This window comes from Prenolepis imparis, unplaced genomic scaffold (genome assembly GCF_030444845.1).
Source record: "Prenolepis imparis isolate NDT839.2.m4 unplaced genomic scaffold, iyPreImpa1.0 SCAF_6, whole genome shotgun sequence".
Classification (NCBI taxonomy): Eukaryota; Metazoa; Arthropoda; class Insecta; order Hymenoptera; family Formicidae; genus Prenolepis; species Prenolepis imparis.
In genome coordinates, this window is record NW_028141164.1 from 11,641,240 (window position 1) to 11,660,879 (window position 19,640).

Consider the following 19,640-nt stretch of genomic DNA (forward strand, 5'->3'; position numbering starts at 1 on the left):
TTTACATTTATTTAATTGCAAATATTTGCACGAGTTGTGAAAATAGCGATGTCACTTTCTCTTTCTCTCTGCTCTCGGCTTTTGTTAAGTTATTATCGCGCCTTGTTTTACTTTAAGAGAGAAACATGATAAGAACACCTGATATGCGCTCTGTAAACTATACTTATTCCCTAAGAAAGATTCCGTACACGTGCGAGACACTAATATAATAATCGTATATAGAAGTTGTTGAAAAATATTCTCAATATAATATAATAATAGATTTTAATTCTAAGATGTAAAAGCAGTCATATATATATATATATATATATATATATATATATATATATATTATATAATATTTCAATCATATTACATACATTGTTCACGTACACATCATGCCATTGACATGTATTTTTTTATAAAGCCAGATAAATAAATTCAAGCTTTTACTTGATGTGTTCTTTCTTCTATTCATTTTACTGTGTATATATATATATATATCTGTCAAATTTATATAAAACGGCAATAATATGTTTTCATAAAAAGACTTTTTTGTTTCTTATTATTTATAATGCTTTATAAAAATAAAAATGTCTCATTTTAAATTCATTGATTTATATTCCTTTCACTCCAAGAAATTATTCATAATTGAGTTGTTTAAGAAGGCGCAATAATACATACGAAATTTAAATTTCTTTTGAAAAATATCGAGAGCATTCTCGTAATCTCGAATTCAAAAAATATCGATTCTATAATCGATACTTGACTTATTCGATTGGAGCGACAAACCGGACAAACATAATTATACTACGCGCGCGACTGAGTTTACTTGAAATTGTTACGATGCTTTTTTGTTGATTTATAAAAAAAAGTTCACTATTCGCAATTGAACCTTTTTTTTCGTAAAGATGTCTGTAAGTATATATGTGAAATTTATGTATATTTCTCATATTTCTATAACCTAGATTAAGATTTATCCTCAAGTTAACCTCTCTATTCTCCTTACAGGCACCAAAACAGGTAATACATCACATATATAGTTACTGAACTGATCACGAATCTGAGAGCATCACTTGCATTTTTATAGCAACAGAATGTCGAGCACAAAGAGAAGAAGAGGAAAGAGAGTATTCTCGATTTATCTAAGTACCTCGAAAAGAACATAAGGGTAAAGTTCGCCGGAGGCAGAGAAGCTGAAGGTATACTCAAGGGTTACGATCCCTTACTCAATCTAGTACTGGACAACACAAAGGAGTATCTTAGAGGTATATAAAACTGATAATATAACAAACTATTATAAATGCGATTAGATTATACCTCAGTTATGTCCTCTTGCTACTTTATATCTTCATTCACTATCTTGAGCGTTTCTTGAGACTCGTACAATTTTCTTAACTATACAGATCCAGATGATCCGTACAAATTAAATCAGGACACTCGTATGTTGGGATTGGTAGTGTGTAGAGGAACATCTGTAGTGCTTATTTGTCCCGTAGATGGTATGGAGTCCATTCAAAATCCATTCATACAACAGGAAGGATAAACCGGAGAGATTATGTCTTCACACACTCAATATATGATGTTACATCTTAGAGAAAAAGAAAGTTATCTTAATAACTAAAAATCTTGAACCATTTCCATTTTTCTAATGATAAAAAAAATATAATTTATTTTGCATCATATTAACAATTAAAGAAGCTTACGTATGTATCTAGAAAATAAATGCAATTTTCTTAAAAAAAGATACATAGTTTTATAACTATGCTTACAATAAATAATACAATTATATCTAAATAAGGTACTATGCGTGAACTCCTAACGTTGCTTCTACACATTTTCACTCGATTCCAAATTCATTTCTTAACCATGGATATTGTTGCGGACATTCGAAACAAGTGTGTAAATACCTGTACGACTTGAGCACTCTACTGGGTAATTTGCAACTCTTTGGCAAGTCACAAGCGATTTCATATGGTTCAAAATGTCGTTTTGCGCATTGAAACGGTGTGAACTTTTCAATTTCATTCAGAGATGTTGGCCTGCGCATCCATTCCACAATCTGATGACTCGTGACAAAGAACACATCGTCCAGCTGAAGTACATCATCGATGAATTTCTAATTACAGAAAATATGATTAGTTAATTGAATGGAATAATTAAGAAAATATTGTTGATTAATTAAATTAAAATAATAATAATCTTTGCCAAATTATATTAATAGAGAAAAATTCAAAAAATTAGACATAAATAAGAGATAAATATAATAAATATTTTTTTGAAACAAACAAATTAATTAAAAAGATGAACATGACATTAATTAATGTGAGATAAGTACATCATTGATTTTATTAGATAATGATTGTACAAAGGTAACTTTATTCAAATTCTACTTACATTAAATGCGTAAAAATATGTTGGATTTTGGAACCATGATGCATGAAAGTGTAGACCAAAAGGCGCGCGATTGGTGAGATAATGTCTTTTAAAGTTTAACATAAGCATTTTGTAAACTTCTTCGCCAGATAAATTGGAAGGACACGAGTCCACAGTAGTACAAGTATATTCCTAAATAAAAACTCAGTAAATATCATTTCTCAATAAAGTGCATAAACAATGGAATAATTAGTACTTTTAAGATGGAATTATTTTTGATCTTTTATCTTTAGATCGCCCTATAATAAAAAGAATACAGACAAAGATTAAAATTGATACAGATATTAAAATAAAACAAATAATAAATTACAAGAAGTGTCATAATTTAATTATTGAATCACATTTCAAAAATCTTGTACCTGCATATTTACTTAATTGAGTTGAGCCTACATATTTTTAACAGTTTCAAATTTCTTCGTACTCCGACATGTTAAAAATAGGAGATTTTATTGTAAATGTTTACCTCCATCTTAAAATGCATCATAAGTAAATGCTCTGGTATTAACATTTATATATCTTTATCGTTTGGTGAAAATTAAATTAATTTGTTCTATTTTGTTCATATATTTCGATAAATCGTCGATAAATCATGATTACGAGACTAACGAAAAGATTTGTGTTTCTTTATAAAGATACATAAGTTTTGAAATTGCGCAATTTATTTTGCGCGCGCGTAACAATCTTATATTAAAAGTTTTACGAGCTTTTCATCTTTACTCGGTACTTATCAACAAACGAGAAACGTTCCAATCTGTCGAGTGTGGCATTTACTTACATTTGCCAAAAGTTGATTTAGCGGTAGCTCCCAGATATTCGGGTAGGAGCGAGTTGGGCAAAGTTGTCCCGCGCGAACGCACGCATGTGGCAGTCTGTAATCGAGCGTATAGGGCCACAAAGGTGGATCGGAGAACGGTGCTACGATCGAGGAATCGTAAACAAAGCCAAATTCGGACATCATCAGGAACTGGCGATTCCACCCGACTTGCAGAAAAGGGGCCTTTATCCCTACCGACATTATTAGACATTTATATAAAAAACGATCGAAAGGTACGCGATATATTTTGAATAAATGTAATTAATTGAATTAAATTCATTAAATTAAATTATAATTTAAGTTTATATCTAAATGTACAATAAATGCAACACTTTTTTTTATGTGTAAGACTTGTTTCAATTATTATCTCTAAGTCATTTTTCGATTTAATCATTTTCGATGAAATTACATTAAATTGACAATGAAATCTTTTTTACCCTTGATATCGCCGAGACGAACCGCTGCATATTTCTTGATAATATTTGCTACCCCGACCATCTCGTCGAACCAATCTTCGATCGTCGCGTTCTTCGACCACCACTCCTCTGGTCCGCGATGCCTATAAGTAATAATTCATTCTTAATATAATAATTTATTCTTAATTTATTTTGCATATTAAACGGTTCTCTATATGTCTCATCTCTCAATTTCTTTTCTTTCTCAAGATCTTGTTCAAAATACTCACGTAACTGAATGTGCAGCTATTTCGTGGCCGGTGTTCCATAAATACTGCACATCTCTGTAATTCGTGTATTGGTGACTGATATAGAAAGTACCTCTTATGGGACAGCCGTTGGGATTTTTTCTGTCATCCGTAAATATTTCTGCAAAATGTGATTGTTTCCTTATTATTATTATTATTTTATTTCCTTATTATTATTTTATATATTTTATCTTTGACATTCTTATTTTTTCCCTTCAAACAAATTTCTATATTGTCAAGAAAAATGAGAAAAATTATTAATTATATTAAGAGTCTTAATATAAATTTATTCAAATTTTCTAGACAAGAATGTTTTTAAAAAGAAAAAAGAAACAATCAAGGTAACAAAATTTTATTTTAATTTTTTATTTTAATTTTATTAAATTAATTTTGATATATATAAACTGGCTTCTTACTTGAATAGAGTTCAAAGTTTTCAGCGTTCACAGCGTCATCGAAAGTGATCGTTATCATTTGTGGAACAGCGAGTGCGGTGAGATTCCCTGGAATTCGAGTCCCATCCTTGGAACACCAACAATTTGGCAATCGGCATTTTTGCGTGTCGCACGCCAGCGTGGCATTTGTATCATGTCGCATATCTGTAACAGATCGATGATAATAACGTTATTAATAATTGACGTGCACTATAAAGATTGTTATTTTATCATTTCACGCCGTGAAATCGAAACAATCGCAATTTCTCTTTCATAGGACTGAGAAAAAGCGTTCCACAAAATAAAATATAAAACTAGTTAATTAAATTTTCTTCCAATTATCATTTATACTGTCAATTATTGTTTATAATTATATTAATTATTATATTATAATACTGTTAATAATTGTTGTTTGTATTTCAAACGCGTTTCCTTTTGTTTAGACTTAATTTTTGTGCGCATATCAAGTCTTTGATTTTAGATTTGTAGAACTACCTTACCACCTATTTAGAATCGAATCCTTATTCAATCAAATCGTGCCACTCAAATCGTAGAAGTGATACATCTCTTACCGCACCATCCTTCGTCGGAACCGTCAGGACAATCGACGCTTCCATCACAGAAGTATAGAGCCGGAAGGCACGTGCCATCTCCGCAAGCCAGACTTTTCTCGTCACACTCGCCATTCTTCAGCAACGGCTTCGCTGGTTGAGCATCTACGAGAAGCTTTTAAAATTTCACATCACCATTCGGTAGTATAATGATATGTATGATATGGTTATATATGTAGTATAATGATACTTCTTTAGCTAGAATATCTACGAGAAGCTTTATGGATCTTTGTTCCCGAAGAGATTCAATTTTGCTCGACAAATCATAACGAAATTATATATATGTTTAGCTTAAAATTATAAAAATTAAAGTTAAAGTATTCGATACTTTAATGATACACGCAAATTAGAATCACCAATGAAAGATTTAACTGTTAAACAAAGAAAGGAGATTATTTCATTGCTGCGCTGTATGATTTTTCGAGTGAAAGTAATAGTTACGTGTATAACATTCGATCGTTTTCTTACGCGAATAGAAATCGACGTAAGGTTCGCCGACGTCTTTATTCTGTTTACAGTATGTATAGTACGTATTGTTAATTTTAAGTTAAATATACCTGAAGTTACGTCGCAATTGTCGACATTTGCCTTAAAGTCGCAAATCTGCCTGGAGACGTCAAAAAGAAGTCCTTGCGAACACTTGAATTCGAATACTTCATTATCTGAAATGATGATTTAATATGCGTATAATATTCAATTAATACACGTATTATATATTTTGAGATTTTACATCAAAGCAAACGATATGATTATTTATATCCTTCACACATAAATTGTTTCAATCATATAAATACGTAAATATATGATTTACAAAGTACATATATTTTTTTAACACAGAAACTTGTGCAAAAATATTCTCGTGAAAAAAAATAACAAGAAAGAATATATAGATAGATATTATATGTATATACATATATGACAGAGAGAAAGAGTTTTAATATTACATTGAAAGCTATTACAAATATTATTCTCATAAATTCTTCCTACAGATATATTGAAAAGATGTAAAAAATGAAATAAAAAATTTCTAATTAAATAAGAAAATTTCTAATTAAAAAATAAATAAAAGTTCTAATTAAAATATTAAAATTTATAATAATTGATAATCTTTGATCTGATTAATATATTTCAAACAATTTATTGTTAATTGACAAATATATATACTATTATTTACATTAATACTGCAATGCTGGAAACAAATTATCAAGTTTCTAAACGATATATTTTTACTGACGAGCGATTAAATGGATGGTCAATATTTAAATGTGATTTTTTTCTTTTTCATATAATTTATAATTACCTAAGCAGAGAAAATATTTGGCACATTCTGTAGGTGACCAGACATTATGCGACGGTGTTTTAGGATTTCGATAGAACTTGTTGTCATCTATGCAAGGGACTTCTCCGGATTTTCCTTTCTCCGCCGCGATATTCGCTGAAAAAAAAACATCACGATGCGGAGATATTAGTTGCCCGACCTACATTTTCCATGCTTCTAAATATTTAAGTATCAATAATCAATAATGATTTTTTTGCGAATTTAATTAATAATAATAAAACATTACCAAAGTATGCGTTAAAATTTCCATCCGTGATATTTTTATACATTTTTGTAACTAATTTCTTATAATATATATATAATATCTTATAATGTATAATATATATATAATATATATGTAATATAATTTCTCTTATACGTATCCTATACGATATTTAGTAACTGATGACGCAACCAAGGGAACTTTTATTCACTTATTGCAAAATTAATCCGTTTGCAACAAGAACTCTTTAATATGACAATAGCTTAATCTTTCATTTATTTGCAAGAAAATCAATGACTTCTTCATACATTCAAATAAATTCTTTAACGATTTTCTCAGACAAAATTTTAAGACGTGCGATCATTTCTTTCATATTATTCACGTTTAACTCGGAATATTCATCTTTTACATTTGATATTATTTTTTAAAATAAAGCAAATCAAATACCAAATTTTCGTTATTTTTATAAAGAAAAACAATTCCAGATTTTTAAATCTAAAATAAAAAAATATATAATTTAATTAAGAATTTATAGTTAAGAAAGACATAATGTACAGAAGAAAAAGACATTTTTTATAAGATTTATAATAAAAAAATTATTTGAATATGGATATAAGAAAAAAAGACGATTTTTATAAAGTAAATATTGATTCAATCGATTTCGATATCTTTCGGCTATAAGATTATCTTCAAGTGCGCGATACTTTCACGTTCCGGTTCGGAAACGGATATCTGTAGCGTGCGACGTATACTCGTTCGAAGAGAAATCTCGCGCGATTAGCGCCATCGTTTTCACCCGAATGCAAAAACGGAAGTGAAACTTTCGGTGCTCATCATTATTCACACACAAAACAAACTTCCAAAGTTAATTTCTATATTTTTTAATTATATCTATGTATTTTACTTTATAAAACTGATAAAATCAGAAGCTGATATAATTTTGTATAAAATCATAATTGCTACAAATAAAACAGAAGAGGATATAGGTTTAAAAGTAAAAGAATCTTTCAGTTAGTTTTAGATTTAAAACTTTTGTTTACTATTTCACTGATTATATTCAAATGTCATTAATATCTACTTTTGTTATTCATGACTAGTTATGTGATATATATAAATATAATAGTTTTCATTATATATAAATATTATTTTGTTGCGTTAAAAATTATTTTAAATTTTATTTGTCCTTTGGTGAAACTTTTCCATCGGACAAAAATTTACTTTTCATCTATCTTGCTTGTTTTAATACGGAATAAAAGAGAGAGGGGATTTTAATTTACTTACTTATATTGTAAGCTATATATATTTTGCAATCTTATTTATTTAAAGACATCTTGGATAAAAATATTTCTCTTTATTTTATTTCTTCTTTTATTAGACTTAGATAAATGGAAACTGACCAATGTTAATTGTAAGAATGCGATCTCTAACTATATATGTATTAAGTAATATAAACATACAAATAATAAATAAATAATAAATCTGTCAAGATAATAATTTCTTTTGTAAAAATTTATATTTTTTATAAGTTAATAAATCATTGGATCTTCGAAGAGTTTTATCTCATATAATATAAATAAACATAGGAATAAATTTCTTTCCTCTTTGCAATATCGAAAACTTCTTATAAAATTATAAGTTTCAATTATTTGGAAGAAATGTTTTGTAATTTTTTAGTTAATTAAAAGTATTCGCATTATCAAAATCAATCAAATTTGGCATGAATATAAAAAATCGCACACTGTCGATATTAATTACCTCCCCTCGTGGCTGTAATTAAAGGAAATCATCATAAGCTGTACGATAAATATATTAACATTTCATGAAAATGCACAGGTTTGCTTAAATATAATTTGTACGAGCAGCACAAAGATGTCTTCATAAAAATACACGTATTATGCATATATAATTAAATTTAAATATATTTATAATATAATCAATTTAACGTGTAATTATGTATGTATGTATGTATGTATTTTATTAATCCTTGCCTTGCGGCTTAGGATGGCTTCCGTTTTACACCATCTTTTACATCTGTTACAATTCTTTGGGGCAATTTAACGTGTAATTATAAATGCCATGTATACAGGAATAAAATACAATTTCTTTTTTATAAAAATGTTCGATATTATTTATAAACAGACTCGTATAATAAGAAATGGGGGAAAGAAATAACCGGATCTTAAGTTCCACGCTTTCCGAAATCTATAACTTGCCCTTGAAAGACAGATTTGCGCGACTTGGAATAAAGAAAGACGCGCACTCGCGAGTACCTTGCGAATTGCGAACTCACCGGAAGCGGCAAGCAATGCGATCAGCACGAAACGAATCTTCGGTCTCATGTCGATCTTTCGCGCGCGGATCTTTTACGCGGGTTCCACGCGCGACAGCTCGCACTTTCGAACTGACGGCCCCTTACGAAAGCACGCCTTATATGACGAGTATACTGCGCTTAATCGTATAGATCTCCACCAAGCCGGCTATTTCACTCGTCTCTGGTGATTGCAATACCGGTACTTCGAATACCGCTTAATGGCACACTCTTTCGCCAATTTAGGATGGATTTTTCCTTTGACAGAAGGTCATGAGAGTCATCGTTCCTCGCGATTTGCCATTCTCTTCAACACGTCTTTATACAATTAAGCTTCAAGAGTGAAATCCTGGTATAAACGTAAAGTTTATTTGAAGTTCACTTGTCTTCAATTATACTATTTAAATATGGTTTTGTCATATTTGCATATATTTGCACCGCTAAAACATATTAAAATTATATCGATGTTTGGATACTTTGCGAGGATACTTTGGATATTTTGGATACGAAGTGGTCAATCTGCTTCTCTTTCGTTTAAAATTATGATACTGTTAATATAATATTAATTTGAGCACAAATAATTATTCGATAATTTCAAATTGTAAGAAAACTTGTTGATCAAAAAAATTTTAAAAATACTTATTGTTTGTGTTAAATACAGATTCAGAATTTTATTTGGCGATATAGCTTTATATTAGGTCTAATTTAATTCTGTAATTAAGAATTAATAAATTATTAAAAAGTAAAAAATTTCACACAGATGAGCAAATAAAGTTTATTAATTGTCTTATTCATTAATTTAGAAACGATAAGTCGTTCACTCATAAAACATATTTAACTCGAAAAACATACTTTCTTTGAATTCTTTAGACAAATTTCTTAATCAATTTTAAGAAAATTTTCCTTTACAAATCGGAGTTTTGCAATATTTTTTGTAAATTTAAAGTTAGATATAAATGATTATATAGATATAAAGGATTTTTCAAAAACTAAGCTTTAGAAACCCAAATAAATAAAAGTCTTTAATAAATGTTAGGCTTTAATAGCAATTTATAATTTCAAACTTATATAGTTATAAAGCCAAATAATGTTGAAAACTAACATATGCAATATATCCCAGCGAAACACAGGCTAAACATTATTTTTGGACGTTAGCTCCTAGGCTCTCATAAAAGCAATGTCAGGCTATGATGTGAAAATAACAATAGTTCGCTGATTTAACTGATGGATAGTTACCAAGAATAATCTTTGTAATCTTTCAACTCTGTCCAACGCTAATAAAGAGGATTTTTGCATAGTTTTCATCCAGAATTTCCGATGCAGAGAGCTAAATCATGCTGTATCGCGCGACGTTTTCGCGAAAGGCGACGATTTACCCGCGCTAATTAATTATCTCTCCGCGAGATTAATCGCGCATCCATCATTCTCGCCGTTTACACAGTTGGAAGCGAATCCGTACGATCCCGAAGCGATTATTACCGGATGGGCTATTCGCCAAATAACAGTATCTAAGCTTGTGTATAATCGCAGAGAATCTCTGCCACGTTCGATTCAGCAGCTAGCTCTAATTTGCCGCGCGAAATAATCCCAATGTACAGTTATTTCTCTAAGGAGCACACTTTTCTGATGATTTATCTCAATGTGCATCATGGCTAAGCGAAAGTACGAACCTGTCTCTCTTTCTCTCTTTTTCTCATCAAAGAACTAGAACTAGATAATTGTAACAAAATTGTAAAAGTATGTCATCCTTGATGAAAGAAGTCAATTTTTTCTTGGCAAAAGTTAGATAAAAGTTTAATTATTAAGTTTAACATTAACTAATTATAATAATTAAGTTAAATTTAAAGTTTGTGGTTCATGCACAACCACTTAATTGAAAGAAAAATAATTTTCCTTGAAACTTATGCACTTTAAACGTTTGATTCTCTTTATGGCTCGATAAATGTTAATTGTTTCTTATTTCAAAGATACATAGAATCAGTTTTCAATAAAACGACAAGAAAAAAATAAAATATAAAGAATATAAAATTTGCAAAAGAATATGCAGAAAGCATATTCTTATTAATCCCTAATGATATCTTTAATAATATTAAGTTTCCCGTATAAGTTAATGTCAAATTCTATTTTTTCTTTTTCTTTTAAAATGTAACTTCTTTCGAAACTAAAATGTCGATTAAAAAATATATGTCGCTTTGTTTTAATAAACCTATATGATTTTTTTACATAAGTAGATTTTCCCTGTCATATTACATATGAAAGAGAAAAAGAAAAAGAAAGAGAAAGAGAGAAACAGTAAAATAAAGACTGCTCTGCAAAATATTTTATATTTTAATCCAATATAATGTATGTAATATTAACATAAAATAAGTAATTAGTATTCAGAAATAAAAATCATTTTACTTAGAATAAAAAAAGTCTTGATAGATCTAATTAAACCAAATAATTGTTCTACATGAAACATTTTATATTATAATTTATAAAACTATTTTTTAAAAATTATCTCATATATTAATTATTTTATTTTAAAATTAAAACATAATCAGAATATATACGCATGTTGTATACACACACACACACACACACACACACACACACACACACACACACACACACACACCATGCGTATATATTCTGATTATGTTTTAATTTTAAAATAAAATAATTAATATATGAGATAATTTCGTTTAGATTTTATATTATATTATATATATATATATATATATATATATATATATATATAATATAAAATCTAAACGAGTGTAAAATTTGGGAGGCATCCGAGAGACTTCGGAAAGAACGATTATGGAATCTCTTTTGTAAATATATATGTTACATTAGAAAGAACATGTGTATTAAATTGAACACCGGAAACGCGTCATCACCTGAATTTGTAATTTAAAATCAGATTTGCGCAATTTTCATCTATACCGCATCTGTTTCAGTAACGAATATAGAGTTTACGATCTACACGATGTTTCTCGCTGTGAATTGAAGATGCTTGAAAATGTCATCGAAGTAGACAAATACTTATAATTTATTAACGCACGAGCCCATTTCCGCATCATCGGCAACAAAGAGCGTGATCCACGCGTGTCTCGTGACGGTCCACCGTGTCCACCGAGGACAGAGACTATGTACGAAAATACATTCACACGGAGCAAGAAGATAAATCGAGGTAGCCACGGAAAGCACAGTCGTTCCTTCGAACGTGACCTCCGTTCAAATTAGAATAATATGCTGCGAAGAGAAAGAACGGCCGGCGCGTATGGTGGGACATTTATCGCAAAAATTTATGAATTAACAATTATTTGTACAATTGTCAAAATAAACAATTATATATATAATTTAAAAATTTTTAAATTTACGAATTAATTTATAGTTAATAATTTCACTGTTGTTTCACATCCCTTGAGATACTAACAATAAGATACCATGAAGAGATTAAGTGAGAGAAGAAGATATAGTGTCAAATATATTTTCAGATGATTTAATAATTTTTACATATATCAATCTTTTCAATTATATTGTTCCAATAAATTTATTTACATATTAATGAATATTCCTTTGTCTGTCAAAATTTCATCATAATAACAAGAATGATAATATGTAATTATAAATCAGTTCTTTTTTTTAAATAGAGAATGAGACTGTTCTGCAAAAGTAAATTCCAAATTTTTGAGAATCTTTTAAATGTCTTAATTATTTTTAACAAGAAAATTGAAATATTTCTTCTTACAAGAAAATAATAAAGAAGAGTTTAAATTTCTGAAAGCTATCATATTATGTTTTTATTGTATAATTGTTGAGTGGTCAATCAGCAATTGTCAAAATAAATAATTATACATATAATTATTTATTTTGACAATTGTACAAATAATTATTAATTCATAAATTTTTATTTATTATATATATATAATTATTAACTATAAATGGAAATTATTTTCGGATGAAGAAATCTGCTTCTGAATAAGAAGAAATTTAAATTGTAATCGATGTTATGCCTTAATCTTATGTTCATATAGGCTCCATTTATTAAGAAAGAATTATAATAAACTCAATATATTAAATTCAATGTGCAATGTACACATCATAAATATTTGAACTTCTTGATATGACTTATTTTCGAAATAAATTTTATATTCTTTATTCCTACGGATTTACACGACAGCGTTAAAAAATATTGCGACGTCCACGCTTTCTATCATTTTAAATTCAAAAACCATCTACAAAACTTCTACAAAACTTTGTAAAAAAAAGTGATATAAAATTTTATACATTATTTTTCTTTTAAATAAAAGTTTTGTCTTTGATGACGTGTGTTTTCTTTCGAAAATATCTAACCGCGCGCTGTTTTACTCGAAGCTGTCTTCACGGAAATAATTTTTAAGCAACGAGAAAAACATAGGTTCGAGTACTTCCCTGAGTACGTCACGCGCGGGGACACAACACAAGGAAAGTTCTCGGTCGAGAGTCTGATTTCAGCAGGGCCTCAGTTAAATTCGGACTGCTCCGATCCGCTTCAACGTAAGTCGGCTCAATTAGAATTTAGATCCGTTCCCATCAACGAGAATTAGAAAGGCGGAAATGGAGATATCTCGATTCTGCATATCTCATTCCGCGCGATCTGTACGAATGCAAGCAGATAATTGATAACTTCCTGTGCGAATGGGACTTACTTCCAGAAGTCACCATTAATATATATAAAGTGCTCTCGATTTTTTTTCCAATTTAATGAGAATCGTATTTTATATCGCGCGTTAGACAAAATAAATAATAGCGGTATAATAATTGTATTTTTTTAATTATTCGAGACTAATTTAAACAACTTCAAGATAAAGATGTATAAATTATATACAACAGAAAGAAAAAACATAAGCATTAAATTTTAGATATATAGTGTATAAAAAAATAGAGAGCTGTATAATATATAAAATATATAAATGTTAGATATAAAAAATGTAGTGCAAAACATTGACAATGCAGATTATTTAAATTTTTTTTAAATAAGTACATCATCTTTCATTTTTAAAACTCTGGAAAAAATATTTTTTAACGTTGCAATTGTCGTGTAAATCCGTATAAGGAATATAAAATTTCTTTCGAAAATAAGTCATATCAAGAAATTAAAACATTTATGATGTACATTGCACATTGAATTTAATATATTGAGTTATAATTCTTAATAAATGGAACGCATATGAACACAAGATTAAGGCATAATTGAACATCTATTACAACTTAAATTTCTCCTTATTCAGAAGCAGATTTTTTCATCCGAAAATAATTTCCATTTATAGTTAATAATTATATATATGTGTGCATATATATATATATATATATATATATATATATAAAATATAATAAATAAAAATGTTCGAATTAATAATTATTTGTACAATTTCATAGAAAGATTGTAAATGAGAAAACTGTTGAAAAGTGTTATATAAATCGATACAAAGTCATGCTCGGATAAAGGAGAATTTCCGTAAGGGCGGGACGAGATGAAAGACGTTTCGCGGATGTAAAAGGGATAAAAGTTCGATATAATATAAACGAACGCGCACGATGACATCTCCACCGCTGTTGTTTTGTTATCATATCACCTCCACCACCATCACCTGTGTTCCTTCCCCGGTACAAACATCACGGTCTTTGTATCCCTCGCTTAGAGGGGATATAGCCTAAGTTTAGACCCGGCGACACTCCGGCCGAGAGTTCAGTGCGAAACCACCATCCTCTCGAATCACTTTCTTCACGCCGACGTTCTTTCCGCGTGGACGTCGCGTTTCGATTCGAGCAAACAAGCTCGTCGCGATCCGGAAAATATTTTCGATATTTCGCGCCTAAGAATTTTTCGAGAAAAAAAAACAGAGAGATGGCGTACAGCTGGGATAACCGCGTTAATTTCATAGTGAAGTTTCTGTATGGTTAGTAGATGCGAAAGATATTGCAAGAGTCGATATAGATTTACGACAGAGGACGACAATTATTAAAAAAACGAAAAAATGTGATTGTATGTGTGAAAGAAAGTTTATCAAAATCGCGATATTGATGAGTAAAAATTGGAAAATTTTATGTACATATATATAAGTTAAATATATAAATATATAAATATATAAATTAAAAGTGTAAAATAAATTAAAAATGTAAAAAAACTTTGTTTTGTGACACGAAAGTATAATAAAATTTACGTCTGCAACCTTCACAATATATTGTTCCGTACAATTTTAATTTATGAAACGTGCACGCGCAATATTTTCTTTTCAATTTATTAATTAAAACAATATTTTTCTCCTCTGTCGAATATGTATTATCGTGCAAGTACATCTTCTTGCATTATCTTGCATTTTTCATGTGCTTTTCCTTCGTGTGTATATGTGAACCACGTGGTATGACAATATCGTGGCAATTGATTATACATAGATTTCCCAAAAAGTTCCATATAAAATAAGTGCTAAACGGTAGAAAGTACAAGAGTCATGGGACTTATTTCTGTCATTTTTCTTTAAATGGAATTTAATAATAATTTTAAAAAATTTGCCTCAATTTTTAAAAACAAAATTTTATGTTTATAAGTAGAAACATATGATTCTTTCTCGTAAGTCAATTATTGTGCTTTTATACACATAATAACAAAAAAAATTAATTGAAAATATTACATAATTCCATATAGAAATAAAGATTTATGTATTTCAATGTTTCAAAAAATTTTTTATTTAAATATTTAAATATTTTTACAGAGAATATTAAAACCGAATATTTAAATATTAATCAATATTTTTAAAAAATCATGTGTTTTTTATTTAAAAAATGTAAAATAATCTTCAAACTAATTTTGGAAAACTGTGTCCAGAATTTTTTCTCTTGTTCTTCATTATTCACTATTAAAAATGATAAAGAAATGTCTTACATTTTCTTTTATCTTCTACTGTGTTTGGAAATTATTTTATATGGCTATATATTAGTCAAACGCGCGTAAAATATTCGAATCATAGTGCAAAAAATATTAGAAAAACTATAATATTTAGATATAGCAAAATGTGCCATTTAAATCATTTTATATGCCTGAATAAAACATTGTAGAAAAATGCAACATTAGAGCCTGAAAGGTCAATGATCACCTGAGAAATTCGATTTAATGAATCTCTGATGAAAATAGAGAGTGAACTATCTTCTGTGATTATTCATAAAACAAGTCACTAATATAGTTCTCAAATTTAAAACTATCATAAAATTTGAGGTTAAATAAAGATCCAAAAGAGTAGAAGAGTTTAAAAACAAAAAGAAAGAAAATAGAAATCCCTGCTAAAAAATATATATACCATTCAAAAATTATACAATAAAAGCATGATATGATAGCTTTCAAAAATTCAAACTCTTCTTTATTATTTTCTCGTAATAAGAAGAGAAATATTTAAATTTTCTTGTTAAAATAATTAAGACATTTAAAAGATTCTCAAAAATTTGGAATTTACTTTTACAGAATTTACTTTTGCAGAACAGTCTCATTCTCTATTTAAAAGGAGAATTGATTTATAATTACATATTATCATTCTTGTTATTATGATGAAATTTTGACAGGCAAAGGAATATTCATTAATAGGTAAGTAAATTTATTGGACCAATAATTGAAAAGATTGATATATGTAAAAATTATTCAATGCTTCTGAAAATATATTTGACACTTTGTATCTTCTCTTCTTACTTAATCTCTTCATTGTATATTATTGTTAGTATCTCAAGGGGTGTGAAACAACAGTGAAATCGACTATACAGGATGCTTATTAACATATTTTCTTTGAATTGTGGATTCTTCGACTAATTCAAAATCGATCTTCGTTTAGCGAAAATGTCGAAAAAAGTTATCTTTAGCGTAACATTTTTAACTATGATTATATATTATATATTAATAATTACATATCTTTGTAATTAATTAAAAATTAAAAATTTTTTATTAAAGTAAAATCCTGAAATCATCTAAAAAATTTTATTTATTATTATCTATTCCTCATCTTATTCTGTTTGTTTAGTATTTCTTTCTCTAAAAAATTAGCTTAAAAAATTCCTTTTTCTTTAATTGCTCAAAAACTCAAAAGATATTGGTGTCTCGACAAACTTGTAAATAAAAACACGAAAGAATCCATAGTTCAAAAGAAGTGCACTTAGACGAACATCCTGCAGATATAGATAATAATGGATATTTGGACAAGCACGATTTCGAATGCATGGCATTGAGAATGACGCTGATCGAAGGCAAGGGGGAATTCAATTACAATCGATATCAAGAAAATCTCCACATCATGCTCTCTCTGTGGGAAGAGATAGCTGATTTAGCGGATTTTGATAAGGTACGCTTACAATTAGACATTGTCTCTAAGACAGATGGCCATCTCTCCTGGCACGATTTACATCTTGCATTTTAAATTCTTCAAATACTTGAGCTCGAGATTGTAACTCGAGATCACCTGTGATGTATGTGTCTATGTATATATATTATTTGTTGCAATCTTTCTTACGAGTTTCCAAACAATTAACGATCTGTTATATCTTTCTTCGACAATGCGGAACATTGTTCTCAATTTTTTGACGAATGTGTTTTTGTTTTACATTAATTGGACAACTAAATTCAATTCAACATTTTCGTTAAAAGTTGTTTAAAAAATTAACGAACGAAAAAATATTATATCTTGTAAATCTAAATATATAGATAAATAATTGATCTAATTTAATCCTACACATTATTGATTTAATAAATTTAATTTAATATGAGAATTTAAGAGAAAAAGTATCTAAGAAAATCTTGTAATTATTCTACATTAATGAAATAATTTTTTTGATACAAGTTTAAATCAAAATTAAAAATATTTCATTAATTTAGAACTAATTATTATATTTACGATTTTTCTCAGATTTTTAAGTTCTTGTATTAAATTAAATTAATAAAAAAATATATATTTATATGCCAATGAAATAATAATAGTTTGGATGTAATCTTTTCTTTCTAGAATGGTCTTGTAACGGTAGAAGAATTTAAAAAAGCCGTGCAGAGTAGCTGCGTTAATCGTTCTTATAATGATTTTCCCCAAGCTATGAAGATGTTCATCGATAGCCATTTCAAATTACTTGACATGAATGGTATCGTATAACATTCACAATTATATGAAACAACAAACATATTGCGAAGAGTGATAAATAAATTATTATTTTATTCCCGCTAATTGTAAGATAAAATTAATTTTTAAAAAATTGGATATTTTCTGAAGTAGTATATAATTTTCTCATCTTCAAATAAGTAATTGATTTTACTGTTATTGAATCCTTTTCCATGCAGATTTAAATTTTTCTATTAATTAAATATTAATTATTATATAAAGTGGAAATGATTTTTATATAATTTTATATATTATTTTAAACATATTAAATAATTGAAATCTTTTTTAAAAATAATTCTGAAAAAGAAAAAATAATCTGCTGAATATCATCAAAACAAAAAATCTTCTATTTTCAACTTTAATTTTTAAAATAAGAAATAATTACAAAATATCATGTGTAAAATGGCTTATGTTCAAATTAATTGTAATATATTGATATTTTCATAATAAAGGCATTCAGCAGATATCTCTTTTTAAAGACTGTTTCTAAGAAAGATTTCAAGCAATGTAATGTTTCAGAAAATTTTCATATAACAGATCTATTTGCAAATAAAATATATTTTGAATATATATTTCTAATTAAATATCTATCTTATTTAAGAATATAAATGTTATTTTATTCAGTCAAAATAGAATTTTTAAAAAATCATATGTTTATATAATATTAAGTTCTCTAGTAGAAGAGATACTCATACAATCTAATTATGATTTCGAATAGAAAAAGACAGCTATTGAATTTTGTAATGCCTGTTTTAGAGGATGGTGTAATTGGTGCCGAAGAATTTCGATATGGCTGTGTTTCGTTAAGGATCGCAGTGGATAACATAGACGTTCTTGATAAAGCTTATCAGAGTCTTTTGAATGTAAGTTATTAATTTTAATTTCATGATTTATACAAGTCAATCAAATCAATTATTATTTCGTCTAAATGTAACTTTATTGTATTTCATTGCAATTGTTTAAAAAAATTTTGCGAAATATTTCAAGTTTATTCGAAAGAAATCTCGTATGTTTTCAAAGATTGCATGTATCTCTCATCAAAATTAATTATTTTAAATATCAAAAATAATTACTTTAATCATTACGTTCATAGGATGATGACAGAAGGCGCGGCGGATTGACTTTATCGCGTTACCAGGAATTATACGCTCAATTTCTCGGTAATCCCGACGACAATTGCCCGGCAATCTACCTCTTTGGACCGATAGGCCAAAAATCGTAACTTGACGTACCATTTTTCGAAGGGATATAAATCCTTACATACATTACTTATATGTACAAAAAGACATACTTGCATAAAATATACTTAAGACCTATATTAATTCTAAAACTTATTGTGAAAAGTTTGTAAAAATTATTATAATAAATCAGATATTTTATCATAAGTAACAGAAAATTTTTTAACGTTTTAATATTCCAATATGAGATATGCATTAAAGCCCTACACATTTAATGCAAAATAATTGTAAGTTATTATATTTTCTATCTTGAAGTTTTATCATTATTAGTCATGATTCGACATTTCGTCATCTCAATCATATTTGAAACATATTATGAAAACTCCATAATAATTCAACAATAATTCCTCAGCATATCTGATTTATGATGTATAGCATAAAAGTTCTCATAATTTTGAGCCACTTACGATAATTTAACAAAAAA

General features: G+C 28.1%; 3 protein-coding genes across 7 annotated transcripts; 2 read left to right on the plus strand and 1 right to left on the minus strand.

Moving 5' to 3' along the window:
* Nucleotides 1–751: 751 nt before the first annotated feature.
* Nucleotides 752–1,525, plus strand: Lsm7 (U6 snRNA-associated Sm-like protein LSm7). Its single transcript, XM_083040516.1, has 4 exons — nucleotides 752–896; nucleotides 991–1,002; nucleotides 1,070–1,247; nucleotides 1,386–1,525. Exons 1-4 carry the CDS (start codon nucleotides 891–893, stop codon nucleotides 1,523–1,525), a joined length of 336 nt encoding a protein of 111 aa, XP_082896642.1. The 5' UTR covers nucleotides 752–890.
* Nucleotides 1,526–1,819: 294 nt separating this feature from the next.
* Chld3 (Chitin and LDLR binding deacetylase 3) lies at nucleotides 1,820–8,930 on the minus strand. The gene is made up of 10 exons (XM_083040506.1): nucleotides 8,809–8,930; nucleotides 6,278–6,412; nucleotides 5,535–5,639; nucleotides 4,939–5,082; nucleotides 4,349–4,531; nucleotides 3,915–4,053; nucleotides 3,667–3,788; nucleotides 3,191–3,420; nucleotides 2,377–2,547; nucleotides 1,820–2,098 (listed from the first exon to the last, which is right to left on the minus strand). The coding sequence occupies exons 1-10, from the start codon at nucleotides 8,855–8,857 to the stop codon at nucleotides 1,820–1,822; spliced, it is 1,557 nt and encodes a 518-aa protein (XP_082896632.1). The 5' UTR covers nucleotides 8,858–8,930.
* A 5,590-nt stretch (nucleotides 8,931–14,520) lies between these two features.
* Nucleotides 14,521–19,349, plus strand: Scp1 (Sarcoplasmic calcium-binding protein 1). Of its 5 annotated transcripts, none has more exons than XM_083040403.1 (6): nucleotides 14,521–14,753; nucleotides 16,408–16,429; nucleotides 16,973–17,174; nucleotides 17,832–17,961; nucleotides 18,735–18,841; nucleotides 19,072–19,349. In XM_083040403.1, the coding sequence occupies exons 1-6, from the start codon at nucleotides 14,702–14,704 to the stop codon at nucleotides 19,198–19,200; spliced, it is 642 nt and encodes a 213-aa protein (XP_082896529.1). In that variant the 5' UTR covers nucleotides 14,521–14,701; the 3' UTR covers nucleotides 19,201–19,349. The 5 variants fall into 5 exon arrangements, with proteins under 5 accessions (XP_082896529.1, XP_082896533.1, XP_082896531.1 ...); XM_083040407.1 differs by having other exon boundaries at nucleotides 14,522–14,753; nucleotides 17,008–17,174; nucleotides 19,072–19,348; XM_083040405.1 differs by lacking the exon at nucleotides 16,408–16,429 and having other exon boundaries at nucleotides 14,522–14,753; nucleotides 16,993–17,174; nucleotides 19,072–19,348.
* The last annotated feature ends 291 nt before the right edge of the window (nucleotides 19,350–19,640 follow it).

What these genes read in the sequence shown, in the direction of transcription:
- Lsm7 (XM_083040516.1), top strand. An exon ending in CACAAAGGAGTATCTTAGAG is followed by an intron (nt 1,248 to 1,385) that starts GTATATAAAACT and finishes TTAACTATACAG; the next exon opens with ATCCAGATGATCCGTACAAA.
- Scp1 (XM_083040403.1), top strand. Translation starts at nt 14,702, where the DNA reads ATGGCGTACAGCTGGGATAACCGCGTTAATTTCATAGTGAAGTTTCTG. An exon ending in CATAGTGAAGTTTCTGTATG is followed by an intron (nt 14,754 to 16,407) that starts GTTAGTAGATGC and finishes AAATTTTGACAG; the next exon opens with GCAAAGGAATATTCATTAAT. An exon ending in CAAATTACTTGACATGAATG is followed by an intron (nt 17,962 to 18,734) that starts GTATCGTATAAC and finishes TGCCTGTTTTAG; the next exon opens with AGGATGGTGTAATTGGTGCC.
- Chld3 (XM_083040506.1), bottom strand. Translation starts at nt 8,857, where the DNA reads ATGAGACCGAAGATTCGTTTCGTGCTGATCGCATTGCTTGCCGCTTCC. An exon ending in AAACTTTGAACTCTATTCAA is followed by an intron (nt 4,054 to 4,348) that starts GTAAGAAGCCAG and finishes CACATTTTGCAG; the next exon opens with AAATATTTACGGATGACAGA. An exon ending in ATAGCTGCACATTCAGTTAC is followed by an intron (nt 3,789 to 3,914) that starts GTGAGTATTTTG and finishes TATTACTTATAG; the next exon opens with GCATCGCGGACCAGAGGAGT.